A 26,707-nucleotide genomic window follows, 5' to 3' on the forward strand; every position below is an offset into this window, starting at 1 on the left:
TACACCTTAAGACCTATATATTCTAACCACTCTGCAGGACAACGTTACGGTAATTATTTTGTATGAATGATGACGTGATCATATGATGTTGTGGAGATGAGAAATAAATTTTCGTGTTCAGGTTGATAATCAATGAAGTGTTGGATTGTGGTAATCGTGAGCGTAGAAATAATTCCGAATTGATGATATTTATCTGGATGGATGTTGAATGACGTGTTGATAGTGCTATTATGTCTAATGATATGCGGTTATGTGATCCCGAAGCCATGCTAGTATAGTATTGTGATAGTAATTAGAAACACTATTGAATTGCATGTTTCTAGTCATAGCAATCGTGATTTAGATGTAAGGAGTAGATCGAGATGCGAAGGGATTCTATGGGATAGATGTTTACGTAAGTACAAAGTGTGAGATTTAAGTTGGGATGGGTTAGTATACATAGTATGTTCATAAGAGCTTGTAACATAGTAAAGAATGACCTAGTGCTGAAACTCGTTTTGTTTGATTTTACTCTTTAATTGACCTTACTGCCATTTCTTTTATGTTTATTGCCTATAGATGAAAATTTTATGGGAGATAGCCTCGGGAGTTAGTGTTCATTTGGCGTTGGTTTCATACTTATAGGATATACGGATTAGGAGTAATAAATATTTTAGTGGGCTGTGGTCAGGAAGTTCCTGTGCAGTGATGTTTTGACCAACGATTTTGTAAAAATCCTCATTTAAATTGTATTAATAATTTTTGCATAATTCCAACTCCATCGATCAGAAGATTCGCATCTGTTTTCAAATTGATAAGCCACGAAAATTCTTGATGTCTCTATATTAAATGGTAAGTTTTGCAAACTGACCCAAGTTTCGGACCAATTGCTGTCACATACTTGTTTGGACCAACTGAGTTGTAAAATCCTTTAAAAATTGAATTCTTCAGCTTTGGACCTCATTCTTTTTCTCACGAATTATTAACTCTCTGTATGTTATAAAAAGTAATATAACTCAAGTTTTCGTTAAACGGTTATTTATTCGTGATTTTTGGAAGTTACAACGTGAATCATAACTTTTAAAATGTGAATTCTATGTTGAGTTTTCATACAGTTGTTCGATTATTTCATGAGCCTTATTAATGTGAAATTATAGTGTCCTTATATGATGATAGTAGCACACATATTCATTGGCTATGTATCTTAACAAGTGATAAAAAAATTAAAGTTTAGTTTATAACATTGTTGGCATGATAGTATGTGTGAAATTGAATAGCTTAATCTGATCCTTAATCGAGGGTGAAATATTTTATACGAGTCCAGTTGTTGCATATTTTATATATGTTTGGCATGTTGTAATATCTCTGGTGTGTTCATCATATTTGTATAGTGGTCGGATATATATAAATATAAAACTATATTGTCATATCTTGGTAAAGTTGGTGGCGTTAAATGTTAACTTGATTTTTCTAATATACTCGCGTGAATATTTATAATAATTATGTTTAAATGTTTACACATGGATGGTAGTAATGAGTATGTCTAAATGTTCACACATGTAGGATGTCATCTGAGTTCTCATGTCTTTTATGTGAGTCTGTGTGCCTATAGTTATACTTATTACTTTCATTGCATTAATTTATTTCAGTTGAACCTAAACTTATGATATGATAATAAAATAGTGTTGTTGTTCCTTATTGGATATGTTCATAGTTGTATTGTCATGAAATGCTAAGGTGATTGTTGCAATTGTCACGATATTTGAAATATAGTTGATATAGTTACGATATAGTTACGATATTTGAAATATATTCTCGAACCGTCGAATTATAAAGAGATAACCCTTTGATGATTCACATGTCATGCGTATGTTTAAATGATAGTCGTTACAGTTAGGTTTAATTGAGCCGCGAGTTGCCTATTTGTTCAAACCGTGCAAACCAGAGAACTTGTTCACCTTACTAATCTTTTGTCATAGATAATGTTTTACAAGTTATATGATGGTATATGTACATGTTTAAGTTGTTTATGCGATATCTTTTATTTTTGCTGAAAATGAATTATACTGAGTTGATGGATACAATTGAATGGTATGGTTGCTAAAATGTTAAACATATGTGTGATATGGAAGTAATTTTGTTGTTATTGTGAATCATATAACTATTAATACTCAATTGTAATTTCAGTTGTTTGACTTCTACATTATTAAGTTAATTACTCATGACGACTTTTAATCGATGGTTCCGTAAGGAGTTTAACGGGAATTTTATAGTGTGCCTCCGATCTAAACTAATAATCTTCTTATATTGACTATATGGTTAGACTCTTGTCTAGTTCTTATGACGTGATAAATCGTTTTAAAATTTAACATGTAATTGAGTCGGTACTTATACTTTGTGTGACCATGCAACCTGTGATAAATAGATCTATAATAAAGAGGTAAAAATTTGATTAAACACAGTTAAATTGTAGTTACTTGCTTTACTTTATGGTACGAATCGTATGCTTTGATGAGACGTCACCAGGGAATGTGTACTATCTAAAAGGTCTCCGATTAAATGCTGTAGTCGTGTTAGCCTTGTATATAACTAAGTAAAGAAGTGTGACTAGAACCCTGATGTTGAGGTAATAGTCGTTCATTAGTAAAGATAGGACTGAAATGAATAAGATGAACCTATAAATTATGAAATATGAGTCGACACCGAAGCTTGTATTGTTTGAAAGAATTGAATTAAGTTTATCTGATTTTGAGTTTCATAGTAAGCTGTAAATGGATTCTATGGACGGCTCTGTTATAAGATTTATGTTAAGAAAGTTATTCACCGTCCAGTATGAAAGTAAAAGTTTTGAAAATGAAGTTAAATTTTGTCGTGTGAGTATAAATTGTATGAGATTTCCAGCCAGTGTCTGGTTGTATGGTTTCATGATATTTGCTAGTCTGGAGGAATGAAGCTAGAACGGAGTCACAAATTAGTGGGTTAATTTGGTCATGTTGTTCGTTCATGTAGTGAATTGGTGGGTTGTGGTTAGTTACGAATGTCAAAACGGGAAAGGTAATGTGGTGATTTAAGTGAGTTATCTGTTAACATGGTATGTTGATATTAGCATAATATGTAATGAATATTTGTAAAATTGATGTAGTTAAATACATTTAATCTTCTATGTCATTGTGTTGGGTGCAGTTTAAATATATTTAACACCAAGAACGAAATTTTATGTATGATAGTCTTGTATGTTAACTTTCCAATATCATTTTTACTTGATTGATTGACTCGACCAATAAGTTTGTAAAATTTGCCAATCAATGTGCGTTCATCATTCGTGAATAAATCCCAAACCCTTTGTTATGAGGATTAAAAATATTTCTAGGATGATAAGTCTGCTAAACTGGTTGTTTTCATTTTATTGGTGATTCGTGTCTTGACCTAAATCAGACAGAGTTATGTAAAGGAAAGTCATTTGGACCTATTAGGTTACAAATTTTCATAAATCGATTTATTAAGTTTTGACCCTAATTCTTTTCTTATGTTGATTGATTCCCTATGTTCCTAAGGTATGAGATTACAATGATTAGTGAAATGAATAATTACTAATGATTTTTACTGGTAACCTTGTAAAGCATTGTTCCATTCATAATTTGATTATTCACATGAATAAATGTTACCAATATTTCTTGGAAAATATGCTGCCACGAGAATACGCCGGATAGGATTATCGTGGTATGTTACGTTAGTGATCTTGCTTAGTAACCTTGATGAAACGATGTTATTTGACATGAACCATATGTGAGCACCTAGGCATCTTGAGAGAGCTTATATATTGATTGTCTTTAGTAGGGATTAGTAACTTGAGCGTGAGTTGTGAATCTTTTATCCTCTTTTAGTTGTTAGCAGTAGTTTGAGAACTTTTGTTGTAATAATGAAGGTTACGGGGACGTAACCATGTTTAAGGAGGGTAGGATTGTAAAATCTTTATACTTTCATGTGTGATTTCTCAGTTTGGCTATATTGGTTATGCGTTGTGTGGGTTATGTTGGAGTGTTACATGATGTGTTTCTGTTATGGTTAAACTTCGGGGACGAAGTTTATTTTAAGGAGGGTGGAATGTAATACTGCGTTTAATATTCAATTTGGTGGGTGCCTTACATACTTTTGTATATGCGTTTCATAATTCGTTTGCGTTGGTTGGTAGAGAGGGTAAACTTCGGGACGAAGTTTTTTTTAAGGAGGGTAGACTGTAATACCCCGTATTTTATATAATCGATTAACCGGATATGATTATATATTAGTATTATACATTTTATATTGGTTGCATCGTAATATCGTGAATGTTATTAAGTCGGGTTTATATCGTATATGTTGAGTCGGGCTACATCACACTTTGTCTTTTGGGTCAAGAATTACCCATCTACATTTACCCAACGACCATACCCGTTTAACCCATTTGCCCTACCCGGAACATGTAACCACCATTTACCCTAAACCTAATCTAAGAGCCGCTCTCCCTCTCCCCTCTTTTCATTTTATCATTCATAAAACCATTTCTAAACCTAGAGAAAGGGAAAGGAAGAAGAATTGTCGAACCTTTCATTTGATTGAAGATTTCTCATCGATTCCAACCTAATTCGATTTCCCTGTTTGTAAGTCGATTTTATTCCATTGTTTATACTGTTTTAAATTGTTCGTCTTCAAAAAGTTTGAAAAGAGAGTCCTATTTATTTGATGTCTAGTTTATGCATATAAAATCTCGTAGTCAAGTTCTTTATGGTTTGTCCTAGGTGATTTATTTATGAACATGTCGCTGAAAAGTCCGCGAATATGATTTGGTTGTGGAAAATGATTTGAAAACCTAATTTTTATGTCGATTCAGTTATGCGGCTTCTTCATACATCATCTTTGTATAGTCTAGATGATAATAGGATTTGGAATTACTGCAAAATAATGTTTTAAACTCGTTTTATGAATCAATACCTTTTATGCGACGGTTTCTGTCAGTTTTTGGAAATCAGTCTGAAAACTCTTGATAAGTTTGGTATTTGAGAAAAACACGTTAGATATAATTTGTAGCTAAGACTCATGGGGTTCCAATACAATTGGCCTTGTATCAATTTGATTTTTCTGGAATTAGTTATGTATTTTATTCCGAGTCTGTCATGTGCTGGAAAATCAGGAAAAATCGTGTTTGTTCTTTAAGTTGATATTCCTATTAAGTTATGATGAGTTTAGGTTATGTGCATGATTATTTGATTGATTAGGTGGTAATTATACATAATTATGTTATGTAGGTGATGGATATGTGAAGGATCATAATTGATTGCTTGCGTGCTTGGATTGCGAAAAGGTAGGGAAATACACTTGACTTATTATCGTTGTTGTTGAATTGTGTTGACTTGTTTGTGTTTCATATGACCAAACTGTGAACGTTGACGTGATTTGTGGTTGTTGATTCATGTTATGATTCATATCCTGGAATGTGCTTGACTGAATTGATCGTATTGAGTATATTATCACAACATTGAAGAACCGGCATGATTCTATGATTTACCAGTTCAATGATATACATATTGTGTTGCATTAAATTCTTGAGCATTCATATGCATTGGAGATGGAGGATGTTGTGGTGACGTGGTGCGGTGATGATGATGTTGTGATAAGGCCCAGCGGGTTCTCGCAGACTTGCCCTGGTGTCCTCAACAATGAAGTGGGCAGATCGGCTACGGTCGATACATAGTCTACCGGGATCAAAGTATGGTCTGGGTTGTACGGGTTATGAGATATGAGTTGAGATGGAGGTGGAGGTGACGGAGGAGCATGCATATCATATTTTGTTGTTTCATTGTATTCCCTACTCAACCTCGTGGTTGACCCTGTATATTCGTGAACACCTGTGATGACCCAAATATTGGCGAGCAGACTTGACAGGTTTATGAGATAGGATGGGAGCTTGATGGGCGTGCGACACTGGATCAGAAGACTTAGTAGCTAGATCATCATTTAGAAGACTTTCACTTTTATTTATGTTAGTTCTTTGTAATTTGAAGTAAATGAGGTTTTGTAAAAAAGTTAAGTTAAAGAAATTATGTAATTTGCCTTGGAGTTTAATTTGTTATTCACTACCTCGGGAAACCGAGATGGTAACAGTCCGGTTTATTAGGGAATGTCTTGCTAGAGGCTCCTTTATAAATCGGGGTGTTACATGGCCACACTCTCGGGAGGTACTTTACCAGATTCGACAAGCGATACACATTTCGCATCCAAGACTCGATCGAAAGAATGGAAGTCGAGTACCTCGAATTCGGCAGAACGACACGAAAGAGGCAGAAAGAGCATGATTTAACCAACACTTGGAAGAACGGCACAAGTAAGGCATAAATATAAGTCAAGAAAGAAGGCATAGAATTATGCCATTTTCATAAGAATACGACTCATTACCAGTAGTTAGTTAGAATAAATCACTCATAGTTGAAATATGATGAAAACATGAAAATGAGCAAGTAATAACCCATAAACGAAATATACTAAGTCATTTCATACTTGTATAACTTGGCTAAATATTTTATTTCATATTTACAAGTTACTCGAGCTTAAAATAGAACAACTGATAACAAAAGAATTAAGTGATACGAAATACGAGGCAAAACGTAAACAAACAAATGAGGACTCAAATATGAAGTATATAGCATCATTTCATACTTTTCTAACATGAATAAACATTATACTCCATATTTACATATTAATTAAACATAGTATAAACAAACGATAACAAATGAATTAAGTAATGCGAAACACTAGGTAAAATGTAAACAAACCCAAACCGAACCACATTAAAGCTTAACAACCAAAACCGAGGTTTATCATGTGAATGAGACTTAAGAAAGGGCTCCAATGATAAAATGGTGTCAACACACCATACACAAGCATTATAACCAAGGTTAAGATGCATACCCAACAAGAAATATAAAACCCAATTTATAGCAACAAGTTTAGTACTCGACTACAACAAGGGTCAACTTCAAACGGTAATAACTTGAGTTCTTGACATTTTAATGAGGTGAAACCAATTGGAGGTGATAGCATATCCTCTTACAATTCTAATGGTTGGTCATAAGCCAAAAATGATCAAGAAAAGAGGAGGTTATGACCATTCTACGAAAACTGGTCAGAGGAAGTTATTCCCTTAGTCGATCGACTATTTCCCTTACTCGATAGACTATTTCCCTTAGTCGATCGACAATCCAGTCATAGACAATTCTAACAGCAGCATTATCAGCCCATTTCGATATAATTAACCAACGGATTCTCAAGCATGAACATGACAGGAAATCAATAGTTTCACAAATTTCAACAACCAAATTTATGTCCAATACGACCTCCATTCAACCGTCCAAAACAGCTCTTTTCAAGACAAATTTAAGACAAAATTCTAAGCATGAACAAGACGGAATTCACCCATACAAACTACCCAATTCATATACCCATTTCATCATGAAGCTAAAGTCACCATCTTTTCTCAAATTAGTCATGGAAAACTTGTATAAAACCATCACATTCAGCAATGGTACAAAACAAGTAAAGGTATGAACTTTGTTTAACAAAAGAGTGAACTACCACATAAACACACATAAATTTAACATAATGTCGAGTAACCTATCACCATTACCTTATTAAGCCTTTAATCTCTAATAGAATCGTCTAACTTGCAAGAATCCACTTTCGGGTCGACTAATCCTTCTCCTAAACATAAGAAAACACAAATCAAGACTAAGAACCGGAATTAATAGTGGGTACCGAGTAGAAAATGGAATGACAGCCACTACATGGGAAGAAAGTCGGTTCCTTTCTTACCTAGAAAGGTTGAGGACGGAAAGAAGAAGATTTGGCGCGAAAATGACTTGATTCGGATGAGAATTGAGTGAGTTACGAGGTTGTGAAGGTTTGTAAGAGAGATTGTGTAAAAATGGGGGATGGATGGTGTTTGTGGTTGAAGATGTATAAGATGTATGCTGAAATTTTGAGGTAGAAAGGAGGTATTATGGTTTGTGTCTTAGGTTTAGAGAAGAGAAAGGAGCAGGAGTAAAACCTATTAGTCAAACTAGGCCTAAAACACCAAATTGAGTCAATTTTCGCTAGAAAACACGCCTCAAGCCTAATAAAAACTTAAGACGGATATTTTTATCAACATTAATATTATTATACATGTAAAGACACATTTTTATAAAAACGGATTTAAAATACAAATAAAATAATAAAATGGCTAATTAAATTATAAATGACAAAACGGAAAATTCGCGGGTGTAACAGGATTTTGTGAGATTTTGAGTGGATAAGATGGTGGATAAGGTGATGATGGTATATATATATATATATATATATATATATATAGAAATTGCATCAAGTGAGTCTAGGTATCTTAGGTGAGTCTAGCATTTTAATCTCATCCATTAGATCTACTCCTAATCAACGGCTGAGATTAAATCTCAGAAATTATAACAAACCTATAAAAGCTAAGAATTCAAACCTCCCCCTCATAATTCAGTTTCACTTTCTCTCTCCCCCGTCTCTTTCCCTCGCTTTCTCTATCTCTCTCTCTAAGTCAAAATAATCCTCTGAATCAAGCAAACAAACCCTAGGTTCCTGTTTTTTACTCGCTTTTATCAATTCATTCACAAATCAATCAAATTAAATGCTGTTTTCCAGGTTCTCGTTGCTACAATGGATGCAGATTCTACAGACATTAACATGCAAACAGGTAATTTCCGTAATCCTTTCGTTTTCAGTTTTCCTTTTCGCGATTTCATCTGGATTCTATGTCGCTGATCATTCGCTATTGTAATTTCATTAATCCGTTGCTTTTCAGTTTTTTAGGTTAATCGATTTTATGTTTGCTTCAATTTTAATGAAATCCGTTCACTTCTACTTCAATTTTACGGTGTCCTTTCCTTTGATTATTCTCGTATTTGCTTTTCTCTTAAATATTAGGTGAAATATCCTTGTATTTGTTGTTTTTCTTATCGAATTTTCATATTTGTGTTCTCCTCTGCTTCTGCTTACAATCGCAGTTGCTTTATCGTCACATTCCGTCAATTTTGATTATATTTGTCTTTATTATGTTGCTTTTCAGTTTTTTAGGTTAATCGATTTTATGTTTGCTTCAATTTTAATGAAATCCGTTCACTTCTACTTCAATTTACGGTCTCCTTTCCTTTGATTATACTCGTAGTTGCTTTTGTCTTAAATATTAGGTCAAATATCCTTGTATTTGTTGATTTTCTCGTTCAAATTCGGTCAAATTTCATTATATTTGACCTCTTTTCCTGTCTTGTATATTCTGTTCCCCTGTCGTATATTATTCCTGTTTTGTCAATGCTTATGTGCTCAAACTTGTTATAATATCAATGTTCTTTGTAACACAATCACATATATTCATTTTCCATTGCACATATAACATATGCTGTACCACTTCTGGACGTCCTCTTGTTCTGCTGTTACTTCAATGTACTTTAGTTTCTTGTTCTAAATTGTAGTCCTGCCTCTTCGCATATTCCTGTTTTCCCGTCCATCCTTATGTCACTACATTGTCATAGTACTAGTATTACTGTAACAATGTTACTCTTTGTAATACCACCGTTGTATTTCAGGTCACTAATACTCGTATTTTCCTTTTTGTATGACAGACTCAAGTACTGTCACTCAACCCCATTCTACGCCAATTGTCCAAGAGCAACCCAATCCTCAACCGAATAATCAGCTTGTTCCGTCTCACACGCGTAATGGAAGTGAGTGCTGGATGCGTGTGGTTGAGCACAAGTTTAGACCTACCATTGGTGCAGTTTTCGCCTCCCTTGAGGCTGGAATCAAGTTCTACGAGGTTTATGCTCGGGCATGTGGATTTACCCCTCGGAAGCACAGTACGAAAACACTACGAGGTGGTGTTGCACACCAAAAATTCGTAGTCTGGAACCGTCAAGGGTTCAGGGAATATAAACCGAAACAGCGTCACAAAACCAAGGATGATGAGAATATGGGTGATGGTTCGTCCACAGCTATTACGATTACGGCGAGTTAAAATCACAAGAATTGGATGCCGAGCGTACGTCAGATTTGCCCTTCTACATGGCCTTGATGGCCCAGCTATGATTGACGAGTTTTCTGAAGTCCACAATCATCGTCTCACCTTTGTCTGTAACAGAGATCTCGATAAGATTTCACGATCCCTTGATATGTTCCAGAAGACGCTTATCTTGGACAACTCCAAGTTGAATATTGGCGCTGGATTGACCTTTAGACAGGTTAAGGAACTTGTCAATGGGTATGAAAATATCGGTGCTACATTGATAGATTTTAAGAACTTTCAAAGAGATATCAAGTGCTACATCGGGTTAAGAGATGCTGACCTTTTCATCGATCGACTCGAGAAACTCAAAGCGACCCAACCCCAGTTCTACTTCGCCTATGATGTTGATCCGCAAAACCGTCTAACAAAGTTCTTTTGGGCTGATGCTACATGTATTAGAAACTACTCATTCTTTGGGGATGCTGTGAGCTTCGACCCTACTTACGGAACCAACAAGTATGATATGGTTTTTACACCATTTACAGGTGTTAATCACCACAGAAAGTCGGTGTTGTTTGCCGGTTGTCTCCTGTTACACGAGGATGACATCTCCTTCCAATGGACCTTTCAACATTTCTTGACTGCCATGGGACAAAAAGAGCCGCAAGTCATGATCACGGATCAATGCCCTGCAATAAAGAAGGTAATAGTGTGACAATGTTACTGTAACAGACTTACTTAAATTTATTGTACCACAAGTTTCTGACTTCAACTACCACTGTTCCATCTCTTCCTCTTTTACAAGGTTATTCAATAACAATGTTACTGTAACTAAATTACTAACATATAATTTACTCACTTGCACTTTCCCTATCACTGGTCAATATCACGTTCTGACTTGCTGTTTCATTATGACTGGCATACAACAGGCTCTGCCTTCTTTTTTTTCAAGACAGGTAGGCATCGTTATTGTATGTGGCATATTACACAAAAGATCACGGACAAAGTTGGTTCAGCACTCTGCAGAGACACGGACTTCCTTGCTCGCTTCAACGCTGTTGTTTGGGACCCTGATATGGAGCCGTCGAAGTTCGAAGAGAAGTGGCAGAAGGTCATTTCAGATTTCGAGCTGGAAGATAATGATTGGTTGACTACAATGTTCGACGACAGACACCATTGGATTCCTGCCTACCATCGTGACCTTGCCTTGGGCTGCATATTAAGAACAACACAGCGATCAGAAAGTACAAATTCGTTTTTCAAGCGCTATGAGAATCACTTTGGTACACTGGTCGAATTTTGGATGAGGTAAACAACTCTTTTTCATTCCTTACATTACCCGGGAACAGTGTATGTTACCGTACCATTGTTTCATTGTTACATAAATAATTTGTTGCCGAATCCTTGTTGCATTAAAACCAGGTTCCAAACTGCTATGGACCAGCAGCGCTATACACGAAGGTGCGATGATTATAACAGCGACCACTCATTCCCTGAGCTTAAGACAGAATTACCTATAGAAAAGCATGGCGCTATTATATACACACATGTTGTGTTCAAGGTGTTTCAAGAAGAAGTAATGGCTGCCGATTCATGTGGTGTTGATGACTTTGAGAAGGAGGAGCATGTGCGCATAATTCATGTAATCGATCTTTGCCGAGACGCATGAATTTTCAAGGTGAGGTTCGACCTTAGAAGCACAGATGCAGTATGCGAGTGTAAACTGTTCGAAAGAATTGGATTACTCTGCAGGCATATAGTGTGGGTGTACAAGGGCAAAGGAATTGGGCGAATACCAAGCAAGTACATTGTAGATCGTTGGCTAAATAACACACACGCAGCGAACAGGTTTGATTCGAAAACATTATTACAAAGGTGTGATTTTGACTTGTTACATAATTGTTTTCAAAGATAACATTGTAACCATAATTTCTTATAGTAACATTGTCACCATGATAAAAAAAGAACTGTTGTTTTACTTCTAGGCTTGATTCGAATGGGAATGTCATTGAGGATTCATATATGGCTACGTCGATAATGATCATTTGTGCAACGTATGGTCGTAGTTCCGTCGGATAGTTGGTGTTCTCAAAACTTTACCTGCTGAACACACGGAAAAGTTAGCATCCCTCCTAGTTGAGTTCCGGCAGAAGTTATGTATTGAACCGCTTATAAAAGACCAAGAGATGGAGATTCTGTTGGGCTGCAGCTCGTTGTCTGAAGTCACTATCCACCCTCCGGAACAAGCACGCAACAAGGGCAACGGAAAAAGATTGAAGTCAGCTAAACAACATGCCATTGAAAAAGCAGCCAAGCCAAAGAGGCTATGTGCATACTGCAAAGAAAGAGTTACCCACGACAGGAGAACATGCCCTCTTCGCATAGCTGATGAAGCTGCTGAGAAAGCAGCTAAAAAGAAAAAAGTTTGATACTGTTATGATGTTACAGTAACATTGTGACCTTATCAATAATTAGTAGGATTTTGTGTTGCTGTGACAATAATATGTCACAGTAAAAATAAAAAGTAGAATTGTGTGTTCTTTGTGACAATAACATGTCACAAGAAAAGTCATTCGATTTTCCTACATCATAGTTAACATTTTATACAGCACTTACAACATTTTATACAGCAATAAATATTGTTTTAGGACCATTTTCCGTCCCGTTTTAGGAGCATATTTGCTAAGTTTTATAGTAACAGTGTTATACGATTTGTTTTGTAACTACGCCCTTTGTTTAAGGATTTCGCGGTGCCGCCTAATCCAACCCTAAACCCTTTTCCGTCCCGTTTTAGGAGCGTTTTTCCCCAAATTTAAATCCCGTCCACGACAGGGTATCACCCGTCCTTCCCTAGGGTTTAATTTTGCTTTTACTGTAACAGTGTTGTAGTACGAACAACATTTGTTTAAGGAAAAGGGTTTAGTTCGCGGTGCCGCCTAATCCAACCCTAAACCCTTTTTCGTCCCATTTTAGGAGCGTTTTTCCCCAAATTTAAATCCCGTCCACGACAGGGTATCACCCGTCCTTCCCTAGGGTTTAGTTTTGGTTTTACTGTAACAGTGTTGTACTACGAACAACCTTTGTTTAAGAAAAAGGGTTTAGGGTTGGATTAGGCGGCAGATTAGGCGGCTCCGCGAAGCGGTGCCGCCTAATCCAACCTTAAACCCTTTTCCGTCCCGTTTTAGGAGCGTTTTTCCCCAAATTTAAATCCCGTCCACGACAGGGTATCACCCGTCCTTCCCTAGGGTTTAGTTTTGGTTTTACTGTACCAGTGTTGTACTACGAACAACCTTTGTTTAAGGAAAATGGTTTAGGGTTGGATTAGGCGGCTCCGCGAAACGGTGCCGCCTAATACAACCCTAAACCCTTTTCCGTCCCGTTTTAGGAGCATTTTTCCCCAAATTTAAATCCCGTCCACGACAGGGTATCACCCGTCCTTCCCTAGGGTTTAGTTTTTGTTTTACTGTAACAGTGTTGTACTACGAACAACCTTTGTTTAAAGAAAAGGGTTTAGGGTTGGATTAGGCGGCTCCGCGAAGCGGTGCCGCCGAGCCGCCTAATCCAACCCTAAACCCTTTTCCGTCCCGTTTTAGGAGCGTATTTTGACAATTTTAAACATAGTTACATAATCGTTGTTCAATTTAATATACCACAATTCTAATAGTAAATTGGACAATTAACCGAATTAAGATGTCATTCATTAAAAACAAGTGTTACAAACACTGATTAAAAACGAAATACTTCCAAACAGTAACAGTAGTTAACTTAAATATAAGCTGTCACAGTAAGCATAAACTGTAACAGTTAAGGAAATATTAAATCTTTCTTAGTCGGGTGTCGAACACAAAGATGGCGGGGGTTAGATGCTTAGTCCGTTTTAGTCCCGATTTAGCCTAATAATGAAAGAGGTTTGATTTATGATAAATTAAGATGCAAATAAGGAATAAAATTAAACTAAATGCAATTGTAATTGATCAATATGAGAAAGATTAGAGCTTTCGGGTTCACTCGGGTCATTGGGCATGAAACAAGGCAAATATGGGGAATAGATGATTCAATTAGTCAAGAAATTATGCCTAATGTCTTAGGGCACCTAGAATTCGTTAACCCACTTTCATGTGATTAACTAAAACCCGTCACACACATACACAAAGATCATCCAATAGTCTACACACCAAGATTGTTCATCCATTAGTATAGACACCAAGACAACTAAACATGTGAGAAAATACTCAAACTTTCATAGGAGCAATTCTACAAACACTTCATGTGCAAGAAAGTGACAACCAATAAAACACCCTATTCCTTATAATTCTAACCCAAAATCGTACCCATTATAGACCCGAGATCCCCCTAAGCCCTAGAGGAGAACTACTCACACATGTTTAAGGATGAAAAACTAGCAATAAAATGGAACAAAATACAAACAAGTATGGTAAACATAATAAAGATAGAAACTTTGAATGAAAACATTAAGTAAAGAACATAAATGTAAACAAATGAAAATAAATGTAAACAAAAGGTGAGAATTGTACCAACAAAGAGGAAAGTAACAATCTTGGGCAATAATGGAAGAATGAATTTCTTCTAATCTTCAAATACAACCCAAAATACTAATAGTATACTAATGAGAAAGGAAGAACTTGCATAAACAAAGGAAAAATTAAACTAATAATTAAAGAAAGATTACAACTTTTTATTGAATGAAAATGAGGGAGGAAATATTAGGGTTCTACAATATTTGAGAGGAGAGAATTAACTAGTCTAATTCTATTCTAGGCTTAGGTAGTGGTGTTGTGTCTAATATGAGGTAGTGTCTTTATATACTACTACTACTAATTACTACTACTAACAATAATAATAATAATAATTATTAATAATAATAATAGTTAATAATAATCTTAATAAAAGTCAATCTAATTGACACATTGACCTCACAAACTAAAGACACGGTTCATCAACAATTGAAAAGGGGGAAGAAACCAAAGACGCACAAACGCAGCAATGGGAGCTTCTGCCGGTACACCGGCGGCCGGGGTAGGTCACCGGCAGCGAGTAGCTTGAAGAAAGGGGTGGAATTAAATGGGGTGTAGTCTATGCCGGCCTGTCGGCTGCCGGGCAACCGGCATAGAGCATAATTTGATGCAAGAATTGAAGAGGAGGAGTTGTGTGCCGGTACGTCGGCTGCCGGGGCCATGACCGGTAGCGAGTCTTCATAAGAAAAGGAGAAAAATTGATGTTGTGGCTACCGGTTGAAGGAGTCGGCTGCCGGGGTACCGGCATGGAGATGAATGGTTGTTGAATTGATGGTGATGTCGGTGTTGCTGCTTGTGAATTAATTGAAAGATGATGAAGTTGTTGCATGTTGTTGATGTCGAATTGTGGGTTGGAGTCGTGGTGGAGTTAATGAATGGCGACGGGCTGTTAATGGTGGATGGTTATGGCGCCTTGTTTCGAGCTGCTCCTATTGTTGTTGAACGGAGGAGTTCAGGGGACTGGGGTTGAAATGCAGGTTATGAGGACGAAAATGGAGGTTGATGGTGAACACAGTGAACTGGTGGTTGAATTGGTGTATATTAATGGTGAAGGGTGAATGATGCGAAAATGGGGTTTCTGAGCTTGGTGCGAGAGGCAGGTGGAGTGAAGGTGATGAGAATGATGATGAACGATGAAGTCGGGTTTAACTGAGTTGTTGCTGCTGCTATGGTGTTACAGGTGGGTTGATGATGATCTCAACTCGGGTTTTAATTCCGAGTTCGGAATTGATAATGGAGGTGATGATGGAATCGGGAGCCATGGTGTTGATGAGCACGAGATGAATGAAGGAGGGAGGAGTAGTTTGCCAAAAGTCAACCCTTTGACTTTATCAAAATTGACTTCTCACGTTTGATCAATGCAAAACCCGTCTTTATTTGTTTAGCACTCGATTTCCGTCCACTCGACTCCTACAAATAAGTAAACAAACAAAAGCAAGGCATTATTTATATAACATTTATGGTAAAACTAATACATTAATAAATATATATATTTATTCGCGATAAATAAAATCGAATTATTAAATACTAATATTATTAAATTCCGACTAATTATTAAATATAACTAAAACGACTAATTATTATAAATTAGTAATTAAATGAGCTTTAGTTCAATAAAAGCACACAAAATCGAGTCGAATAAAAGGTTAAAGTATGAGTAAAATGACGCTAAAATATGAGTTATCAAATCTCCCCACACTTAAACCTTACTCGTCCTCGAGTAAGCTCATTAAAACTAAACCGAGACCCATAATATAAAAGACTAGCTAATCTAATAATATCCGATGAAAGACAATTAACGGGCCTTCTCCGTCCCTTCAACTCACACCGAAACACAATGAGGTATGCATTCCGATGCAAGGCAAGTGGGGGCTTGCGGAAAACTTTTGACACATCCAACATTTAAGCACGTAATCAATCATAAGATGCATCAATCAAAAAGTCAAACCGCTTTCCTCATCTAAGCGGCCGTTTTGCTTCAAAATTGAAAGGTCTAGGTTAGGTGAAACCGTCTCAAAACCTCAACGAGGTGCCAACTCCCTAAACGTGGCACAAGCAACCCAAATATGTTCACAAAAGCCAAAGAAACACATTCTAAGGCGGGAAAAGGGGAAGCAAGGCTAGTCCTCCAAGAATGACACGACACGCGCAAGATTCAACCAAAAGAGACCCATGGCTAAGGGGACTTAGACCATCGACAACCTCACGGATTTCACTCGTCACTCATTTAAAGACCGGGTGTTTTTGTACAAAAAGTAGCCAAACACTCACCTACTACGACTCGTGAGAACGTGTCCGCAATCTAATGTGTAAAACAGTCCTATGTCCAAATGAGATGCAAAATGTAACAATGCGCAAGTCATGAAATAAGGGTTGTAATGGGGCTAAGGAGTAGGACGGAACGGGATTGGTGCAAGCACCGTTTGGATATGTGGAGTTCAAATCAAGAATTATCGACACATCACATCCCTTTCCTTATTGCAACACTTGAGACACGTCTATGCCCTAACATAGAATGGATCACCAAAACTATGCAAAAATTGCATAAACCCAACTCAAATTGGAAAAACTTTGAAAGTACTCCTCTTATTTCAACAAATGGTAACGTCTACACCGTAACAAAAACCCGGTTTCCCAAGTCATGCAAAAATTGTGTAAACCCGACTCATTTTGGAAAAACATCAATTTGCCCCTTTATTTAGCAACGGCTCTTTCTACCCCGTTTAATGATGAGGAGGGGTGTTGCTTGCCTTTTTCTTCTTTTAACACAAATATATACAAAACAACCAACTCTTTTTTTTTGAATTTTTCACAACTTTTTCATTTTTCTATTTTGTTTTTCATTTCTTTTTCAAAACCTCTTAATTATATACAATGCCAAATGCATACCAAGTTCCGACCGAAGTGGATATGTATACTATCCACCACTATGACCCAAATCACCTCCTACAACACTACTACAAAACCGACCAATTCTTGATCAAGGAAGGGTGGTTATGGGATGTAGCTATTTTAGTGAGTTTGCCAAATGAATAGGTTGAGGCTCAAAGAGGGTGAATCAAAAAGGGAGATAATGGAAGGGACAAAACAAGGCAATTTGGCTATGTGAGGTTCATATGCATGTGGAAACAAATTTCATTTCATAACTTGTGCACAAAAAATGAAATGCAAATCATGGCCTAAGGACGGAATGACACACTTATGCGTCTAGACATAACACGTCTCGCGAGGAGACCTACTCACAATCCTAAGTGGGGGTCGGGTATGAATGCACCGACCCTAGGAGGCTCTAATCCTCACATTTGAGTAGTTAGGTCGAGGTCTAGATCTAGTCTACGGTCCTCTCGGTCTCACAAGGCGGCCAAAACTTGGTGGACACGCCCTTTTTCCCATATGCTAACCATGTGACACGGGTGCGAGCCATGGGGAGGGGGAAGACGCGGCCAAGACAATATCATCATTGAGGTATCATACTCCCTTCCTAGACCAAATTTGTTCAAAAATTTATGTACAAACTCGATGCAAAATGTAAATAAAGCAACAAACACGTATTCACAAGGTACGAAATGCATTTCTAAGTACTAGCAACCTAAATAAACATGCAACAATTGCCTAAACCTAGCAGCACGTAAGCAACACACACCAAGTTCCAAAATGGAACATCCTCATCAACATAGCCCATCCTCCTCCATACATACAACAATTGTAAAAGAAAAGGAATGGAAAAGGAGAAAGAGATAAGAAAGATTAAACCGAGCGGTCTTCTAGTCTCCTAATGCCTCAAATGTCCCGTATGTGCCTGCACCACTTGTTAGACAAACATATATATACAATGCAATTTTTCTCGAATTTTTGAAATTTTTCAATTTTTAGGCATTTTTTGAATTTTTATCAAATTTAAAGGTGCAAATATTCACAAGGTGGATATTTCCCTCCCCACACTTGAAATTTACATTGTCCTCAATGGAACAAAGTATAGGGAGAGAATAGGAAAAATAAACAACAAATTTTTGGTGGTTTTTTAATTTTTGAAAATAAAAATAACATATTTTTGGTATTTTGATTTTTGGAAATGAAAATGCATGTTTTTGGTTTTTTTTTAGGCCCTCCCCACACTTATTCATTTACATGGGAGGGCAATTGAGTGAAATAAAATAACATGTTTTTGGTGGTTTTAGTCGTTTTTGAATTTTTTAGTTGGTTTTTATTTTGGAAATGCAATGCATGCTCTATTCTATATGCTAAATTTAAATGACAATGCAATCTATTCTAAGTGAATGCAATTACTAAATGTGACAATATATTACAAATTGAAATCTAATGCAATTCTATATGAATGCAACTATATGAATTTCTAACTAAATGCATACAAAATTTAAATATGAATGAGAAGTTTGGATTGTTGGGTACATACTTGACATTTGGATTGAAAAGGGAGGAAAGATAGGCCAAATTCGAGGCCGCCTAAGACTCAAAGTCCCCGTCATCATCATCATCATTGTTATCATTATCATCATCATTGCCATCTCCTTCCACCGCTCCAAACGCGGACTTGCTAAGGAAGTCGTCGGTGTTCATGGGCTCGCCGAAATTTCCGCCGGAAGAAAGGAAGCCGCCGGATGCCGCCCCGGAGCTACTCCCAACCTCGGGGCGGGAGAAAATGGAGGGTGTACCCTCGAACCATTGAGCATCATGCCCCTCCTCTTGAGAAGCGGGAGGGGGAAAAACGGGTGGGGTAAAATAATCCGGTCGAATATTGATGTCGGCGTAGACAAACCGGTTATCCTTGTGGTAACCACCATCCGGCTCAAGGAAGTAGGAGGGGTGGAGATGTTGGGGGTGCTCGTAGTTCCTCCTCATATAATCATCATAAATCGGAAATTGACCCACGGAGGTGTCATAATATATCCGATCCAACCTTTGTTCAATACCCCGCCTCTCATTAGCGGCGGTTTCCAAACCCAACCGCATGTCACTCATGAATTTGACCAAGTCGGCATGCATAGGAGGCGGGGGAGGAGGGATGTTGCTAGAGGTGCCTTCACCAAAATTACCCCCCCAAGGTTGAGGTTGGAAGGTGGAGGTGTAAGGCGCGGGTGGAGATGGAGGATATGGTGGTAAGGGTTTAGGGAGATGAGGGAGGAAGGAAAGAAAGAGAAAGGAATTTGAGGGAATGGGGACTCACGGGCTGATATCGTGCGCTTTAAAGAACCCCTGCCGGTTGGCGAACCGGCAGCCGGCCTGCCGGTAGGGGATTCTTAATACTTCCAAATAAATCCAACGCGCTGCCGGTGGAGGGCACTGGCTGCCGGTCCACCGGCAGAGAATTTCCCTTATACTCCCTTTTTTGATGTTCAGCGATTCCCCTACCGGTGGGCCGGCTGCCGGCCTGCCGGTAGGGAATCCTTCTTCTTCAATCTCCCTTGATGTCGCCAACGCAAGAGATCCTCTACCGGTGGGCCGGCTGCCGGCCTGCCGGTAGGGAATCCTTCTCCTCATACCTCCTTCAATCTTGGCTCAGTAAGCAATCCTCTGCCGGTGGGCCGGCTGCCGGCCTGCCGGTAGAGGATTCCTCTCCTTCTGCTTTTCGAATTTTCAACAGGTAAGGATCTCTCTACCGGTGAGCCGGCTGCCGGCCTGCCGGTAGAGAGTTATCTTCAACTTAATTTCTCCAAATTTTTCACAAGAAATTTCAACGCGCTACCGGTGGAGGGCACCGGCTGCCGGTCCACCGGCAGAGAGGTACACTACGTCAATTTCAACTTGTTTTTCCTCCAATGCTCACAAATAAGCTTCCAAGTCCTAATCTTGCCCATTTCTCGAGTTTTCAACTTTCAAACCGACGACTCGTGTCGGGATTTTGGGCGAGGCTAGGGGTCCTACCTCCAAATTCAACTTCGTCAAGAATGTTCAATCCAAACTATCTCAAATTATACCTACATGCATGCTATTTACAAATGGTGGTTCTTGTGGAACACCACCAAACCAATTCACTTTCGAGAGTTTCAACTTGCCCTCTCCTCGGGGAGGGGTTCCCCGAGATAGAGCACTTCAATAGGACCTTTGCTATCACCGTCATAGTATCGCTTGATCCTTTGCCCATTGACCCTAAAAGTTCCCCCTTCTTCACTCCATAACTCGAAAGCACCATAAGGAAACACTTTCATCACTTTAAAGGGTCCGGACCATCGTGATTTGAGCTTGCCCGGAAACACCTTGATTTTGGAGTTAAAAAGGAGAACAAGGTCTCCAACACTTACCTCTTTCTTCATGATCTTGGCATCATGCCATTTCTTCGTTTGGTCCTTGTAAATTTTGGAGCTCTCATAAGCCTCCAATCTCAATTCTTCAAGCTCATTCATTTGGAGAAACCGCACCTCACCGGCGGCATCGAAGTCAAAATTCATTTCTTTAAGAGCCCACCAAGCCTTGTGCTCCAACTCCACGGGCAAATGGCAAGCTTTTCCGTACACAAGCTTATACGGGGTGGTGCCAAGCGGTGTCTTGAAGGCGGTTCTCAATGCCCATAAGACATCCGGGAGCTTTTGGGACCAATCTTTCCGGCTCTTGTTGGTGACTTTCTCCAAAATGGCTTTAATTTGGCGGTTAGAAACCTCCACTTGCCCACTAGTTTGAGGGTGGTAGGCAAGTGCGGTTTTGTGCCGCACTCCATGTGATTCAAGTAGAGCTTTGAAGGTACTTTTGCGGAAATGAGATCCACCATCACTTATGACCACTCTTGGTGTTCCGAACCTTGGAAAAATTGTGCCTTTAAAAAGCTTCATCACAACCTTGCTATCATTGGTGGGGGAGGCAACCGCTTCAATCCATTTGGACACATAGTCCACCGCAACCAAGATGTATTCATTTCCACAAGAGTTGGGAAAGGGTCCCATGAAGTCTATGCCCCAACAATAAAAAAGCTCAATCTCCAATATGTTAGTCAAGGGCATCTCACTTCTCTTCCCAATGTTCCCAACTCTTTGACAAGCATCACAAGATTTAACCAAGTAGTGAATGTCTTTGAACATGGAGGGCCAATAAAACCCACCTTGGAGGATCTTGGCAATTGTTCTAGAGGTGGCCAAGTGTCCCCCATAGGCGGAATTGTGAACCCGGTCCACAATCTCTAAGCCCTCCTCTCTTGAAACACATCTCCGGAACATTCCATCCCCACACTTGCGAAACAAATGTGGGTCATTCCAAAAGTATCTCCTAGCATCATTTCTCAACTTCCGCTTTTCTCTTGGTTCCATTTCATCCGGTAGGAAACCACTCACAATGTAGTTGGCAAGATCCGCAAACCAAGGGGTTTTGGCGGTAACTTCCATGAGTCCATCATCCCGCAACCACTCATTTATGGGTCCACTCTTGTCTTCTATCCCATGGTCTTCAACGGTCAATCTAGATAAGTGGTCGGCTACAACGTTTTCCGAACCGGCCTTATCCTTAATCTCTAAATTGAATTCTTGAAGAAGAAGGACCCATCTCAAGAGTCGGGGCTTTGCATCTTTCTTCACCATCAATTGTCTCAAGGCGGTGTGATCGGAGTAAACCACCACCTTAGACCCAACAAGGTATTGCCGAAATTTCTCCACGGCATGAACAATTGCCAACATTTCCTTTTCGGTAGTAGCATATCCACATTGAGTTTGATCAAGAGTCTTGCTTGTGTAATATATCACATGATGCTTCTTATCCACAGCTTGCCCAAGTACCGCACCAACCGCGAAGTCCGAAGCATCACACATTATCTCAAAGGGAAGATTCCAATCCGGAGATCGGATTATCGGTGCCGTGACCAATGCTCTCTTCAACCTATTGAAAGCTTCAAGACAAGAATCATCAAACACAAAGGGGGAATCCTTGAGGAGTAAAGAGGTTAGGGGCTTTGCTATTTTTGAAAAATCCTTGATAAAACGCCGATAAAACCCGGCATGGCCTAGAAAACTTCTCACTCCCTTAACATTGGAAGGGGGTGACAAGTTCTCTATGACCGCAACTTTGGCCCCATCGACCTCAATACCCCTCCTTGAAACGACGTGACCGAGTACAACCCCCTCCTCCACCATGAAATGGCACTTTTCCCAATTAAGGACGAGGTTATGCTCCTCACACCGTCTCAACACACTAGCCAAGTTCTCAAGACCAAGCTCAAACGAGTCCCCATGGACACTAAAGTCGTCCATGAAGACTTCCATGCTTTTTTCAAGGAAATCTGAAAATATTGCCATCATGCACCTTTGGAAGGTGCCGGGCGCATTACAAAGCCCGAATGGCATCCTACGGTAAGCATAGACTCCTATTGGGCAAGTGAAGGTCGTCTTCTCTTGGTCATCCGGGTGGATGGGAATTTGGAAAAACCCGGAATAACCGTCTAAGAAGCAATAATATGCATGGCCCGCGAGCCTTTCTAGCATTTGGTCAATGAAGGGAATTGGGAAGTGGTCTTTGAGGGTGGCGGCATTGAGCTTGCGGTAGTCAATACACATTCGCCACCCGGTCACGGGTCTAGTGGGTAGGGTGGTGCCATCCTCTTGTTCAACCATCTGTATCCCCCCTTTTTTGGGTACCACATGAACCGGACTAACCCATTTGCTATCGGTAATTTGGTATATAATACCGGCCTCTAGGAGTTTCAACACTTCGTTTTTCACCACCTCGGCCATCTTTGGGTTAATCCTTCTAAGACCGTCAACCTTGGGTTGACTCCCCTCCTCCAAAACTATCCTATGCATGCACAAACTCGGACTTAAGCCCTTGATGTCATCAATGCTATACCCAAGTGCCCCTCTATGAGTTTTCAAAATTTCCAAAAGCTTCTTTTCTTGGGACTCACTTAGGTTAGCATTAACGATCACCGGGTAGGCCTCTCCCTCATCAAGGAAAGCATACTTGAGTGAGGGAGGCAAGGGTTTGAGTTGTACCTTTGGAGGGAGAAAGCCCTCCACTTTCTTTAATAGCTCTTCATCGACCTCATGATCCTCTTTCATTGCCTCATCATGCAAAGAGATTTGAAAAACCTCTTCCATCTCCGCCTCTTCACGGGCTACTTCGTGCACTACTTCATCAATTACCTCGATTGTGCTCAATCTTTCTACACTTGGACCTTTCATCAAATTTGGCAAGTTAAATTCGATTTTGTTGCCCTCAATTTGGAAGGTTAGCCGCCCATTCTTCACATCAATGAGAACTCCTCCGGTAGCCAAAAATGGCCTACCTAGGATGATGGGAGTGTGGCTATCCTCCGGAATATCAAGGACAACAAAATCGGTGAGAATCAAAAACTTTCCAACCTTGACGGGCACGTCCTCAAGCACCCCCATAGGGCGTTTGACGGACCTATCCGCCAATTGGAGAGCCATGGTAGTGGGAGCCAAGTTTTGAATGCCAATCCTTCTTGCAACTTTCAAAGGAATAACACTAACACTTGCTCCCAAGTCACAAAGAGCTCTAGAGATAGGAACACCGCCAACTACGCAAGGAATGGAAAAGCTTCCCGGGTCACCAAGTTTAGTGGGCAATTTGTTAAGGATATGAGCACTACATGCTTCTTCCATAGCCACTATTTCTTGGTCACCCAAGACTCTTTTCTTTGTCAAAATGTCTTTTAAAAATTTTGAGTAGGTTGGCATGTTCATTATCACCTCCGTAAAGGGTAGGGTAACCTCAAGTTTCTCAAGCATATCACAAAATTTGGCATACTTGAGGTTTTCCCTACTCTTTATGGCTCTTGAAGGGTAAGGAATTTTAGAAACAAGTTGGGAATTGGAAGATACCTTTGGAGGAGCCGAACTTTTTGTTACCTTTTTAGAATGTTGCAAAGGTATTTCTTCAATAGCTTCCTCCTCATAAGGGAGGTCTTCCACATATCCATCAACATCCTTGCCCACTTGAATTCCTCTTCTAGTCAAATCTTCACAAGCTTTCTTTCCTTTCTTGTCTTCATTAGCTTTACCCGAAGCCTCAATGGGTGAGCTTTCCTCTTCATCATCCACTTCTACCTCATTCCCCTTGGGATCTTCATCAACTTCCAACTCAAGGTCTTTGTAAGGGTCCTCAAGCTCTAAACCACTCCTTAGCACTACCGCATGAGCATGGTGGTTATTTGAGGCATCTTTGGAGCTTTGTCCTTGAGCCAACAAACCACCGGGTGGCCTTTGAGGGTTAGCCATAGCATGAGAAGCCATCCTAGATTCCATTTCCCTCATGTCCTTAAGAAATGTAGCTCTCAAGTTTGCTTGTTCTTGTTGAGTAGCTTTTGCAAAATTAGCTATCTCTTGGCTATGTTGAAGTTGCATGTTCTTAATCATCTTCAAAAGCTCCACTTGAGAGAGCTCACCTTGGGGTTCTTGATGAGGTTGGTTGGCTATGGGTAAAGGGAACCCATAGTCATATCTAGCATTGGGACCTTGGTTGTTGTTTTGCCCCACTTGAAAGTTACCTCTCGGACCATAGTTGTTGAAGTTTGATCCTTGACCTTGTTCTTGAGACCCTTGAACATACCCTTGCCCAAATCCTTGATTTGCTTGATTTACTTGATTCCCTTGGTAAAACCCTTGGTTGCTTTGGTTTCCACCAAACTCTTGGTGCCCTTGTTGTTGGTTGCCATAGTTTTGGGGTGGGTTGTTGCTTGACCATTGGTTTTGATTTCCAAAGTTATTTCTTGGGTTTGGGAGAATTCCCCTTGGTTGAGCAAAACCGGGTGGATTGGTTTGGGTTTGTGGTTGGAGATGTTGGGGGTTTTGAACATTGGTGCTTTTGTAACTAAAGTTGGGGTGGTTCCTTAACCCGGGGTGGTAGAAATTGGTATTTGGATTGTAGACATTTGGGTTGTTGTAAGGAGGCCTTGGTGGCCTAGGATTGTTGTTGTGGCTTTGAAAAGCGTTCACCTCTTGAGCATTCTCTTCATAGGCACCATTGTAATTGTTGCCACACAAGTCATATGTATGACCACTTCCTCCACAAAGTTCACAACTCGAGACTTGAGCAACTTCTTCCATGGGCGGCCCAAATGAGGTCCCGGCTTGGTTCACTTGATTCCTTGAAAACTTCTCAAATTGCTTTGTGAGCAAGTCGAGCTTGGCATTTGTATCGGAGTTGGAGGCATTTTCCTTAGGGAATTTCCCGTTTCTTCGTAGCATGTTCCCTCTAGAACCATAGTTTGCCTCCGAGTCTACCATTTTTTTGATCAATGCCGTGCCCTCTTCATCATTCAAGTGGTCAAAACCTCCCCCCGCGGAGGCATTTACCATCTCCTTAGTTCTTGGTAGTAGAGTTTGGAAGAATGTTTGAGTAATGTACCATTCCGGTATTCCATGGTGGGGGCAACTTGCTATCAAATCTTGATAACGGTCCCAAGCCTCACCTAAGAACTCCCCATCCTCTTGTTGGAACGTATGGATCTCGTTGCGGAGCATCGCGGTCTTTGAGGAAGGGTAGTACTTGGCCATAAACGCTTGAGCCAAGTCATCCCAAGTAGTGAAAGTATCCGGTGGGTGAATGTTCAACCACCGGTCCGCTTTGCCCGTCAATGAAAACGGAAACAACATCATTCTCAAGGTGTCTTCGGACACCCCATTCTTCTTCATCATTGAAACTTTCCTTTTAAATTTCCGGAGATGGGCATGGGCATCTTCCTCAATATGACCTCCAAACAAGTCCTTCTCAACTAACCCGACTTGGGCGGGATGCATTTCAAAGTTGTTTGGGGCCAAGGTGCCAAAGTTGATGGGATTACATGAATCATTATGGTTAGGCCGGTTGTGATCTCTAAGAGCCATTTGTGGTGGGTGGTTTGGTTCTTGATGTGGTGGTGTTTGAGGTGGACTATTGTAATTAAGGAAGTTATGAAAGGGGTTCTCTACTAAAGTCTCAATTGTGGTATTTGGTTGAACCGTAGTTGTTGTATCAAAATTTTGTGGGATGTGTGAGTTTGGTTGATCAATGTTTGCTTGGGTGGAATTGTTCCTCACTCTTTCAAGGGTCCTAGTCCTCAAGGTCCTAAAAAGCCTCTCGGGGTCGGAGTTGAATAGGAGAGCTTGATGATTCCTCCTAGGCATACACTTGGCAAATCGTAAGTCTCCTAGTGTTTTTACACACTAGGGAAAGGCAAAAATCACACACACTCTACAAACAA

General features: G+C 39.5%; 1 protein-coding gene and 1 non-coding gene across 2 annotated transcripts; both read left to right on the forward strand.

Moving 5' to 3' along the window:
• The first annotated feature begins 10,112 nt into the window (after window positions 1-10,112).
• Window positions 10,113-10,748, forward strand: LOC141617300 (protein FAR1-RELATED SEQUENCE 5-like). Its single transcript, XM_074434482.1, has one exon. The coding sequence runs from the start codon at window positions 10,113-10,115 to the stop codon at window positions 10,746-10,748; it is 636 nt and encodes a 211-aa protein (XP_074290583.1).
• A 15,133-nt stretch (window positions 10,749-25,881) lies between these two features.
• LOC141624952 (small nucleolar RNA R71) lies at window positions 25,882-25,988 on the forward strand. Its single transcript, XR_012534755.1, has one exon. It is a non-coding gene; the product is annotated as a small nucleolar RNA R71 (small nucleolar RNA).
• The last annotated feature ends 719 nt before the right edge of the window (window positions 25,989-26,707 follow it).

The sequence above is a fragment of the Silene latifolia genome, chromosome X (genome assembly GCF_048544455.1).
Source record: "Silene latifolia isolate original U9 population chromosome X, ASM4854445v1, whole genome shotgun sequence".
In the NCBI taxonomy this organism is placed as follows: domain Eukaryota; kingdom Viridiplantae; phylum Streptophyta; class Magnoliopsida; order Caryophyllales; family Caryophyllaceae; genus Silene; species Silene latifolia.

Excerpts from the sequence above, each read along its gene's own strand:
- LOC141617300 (XM_074434482.1), top strand. The coding sequence starts at position 10,113 with ATGATTGACGAGTTTTCTGAAGTCCACAATCATCGTCTCACCTTTGTC.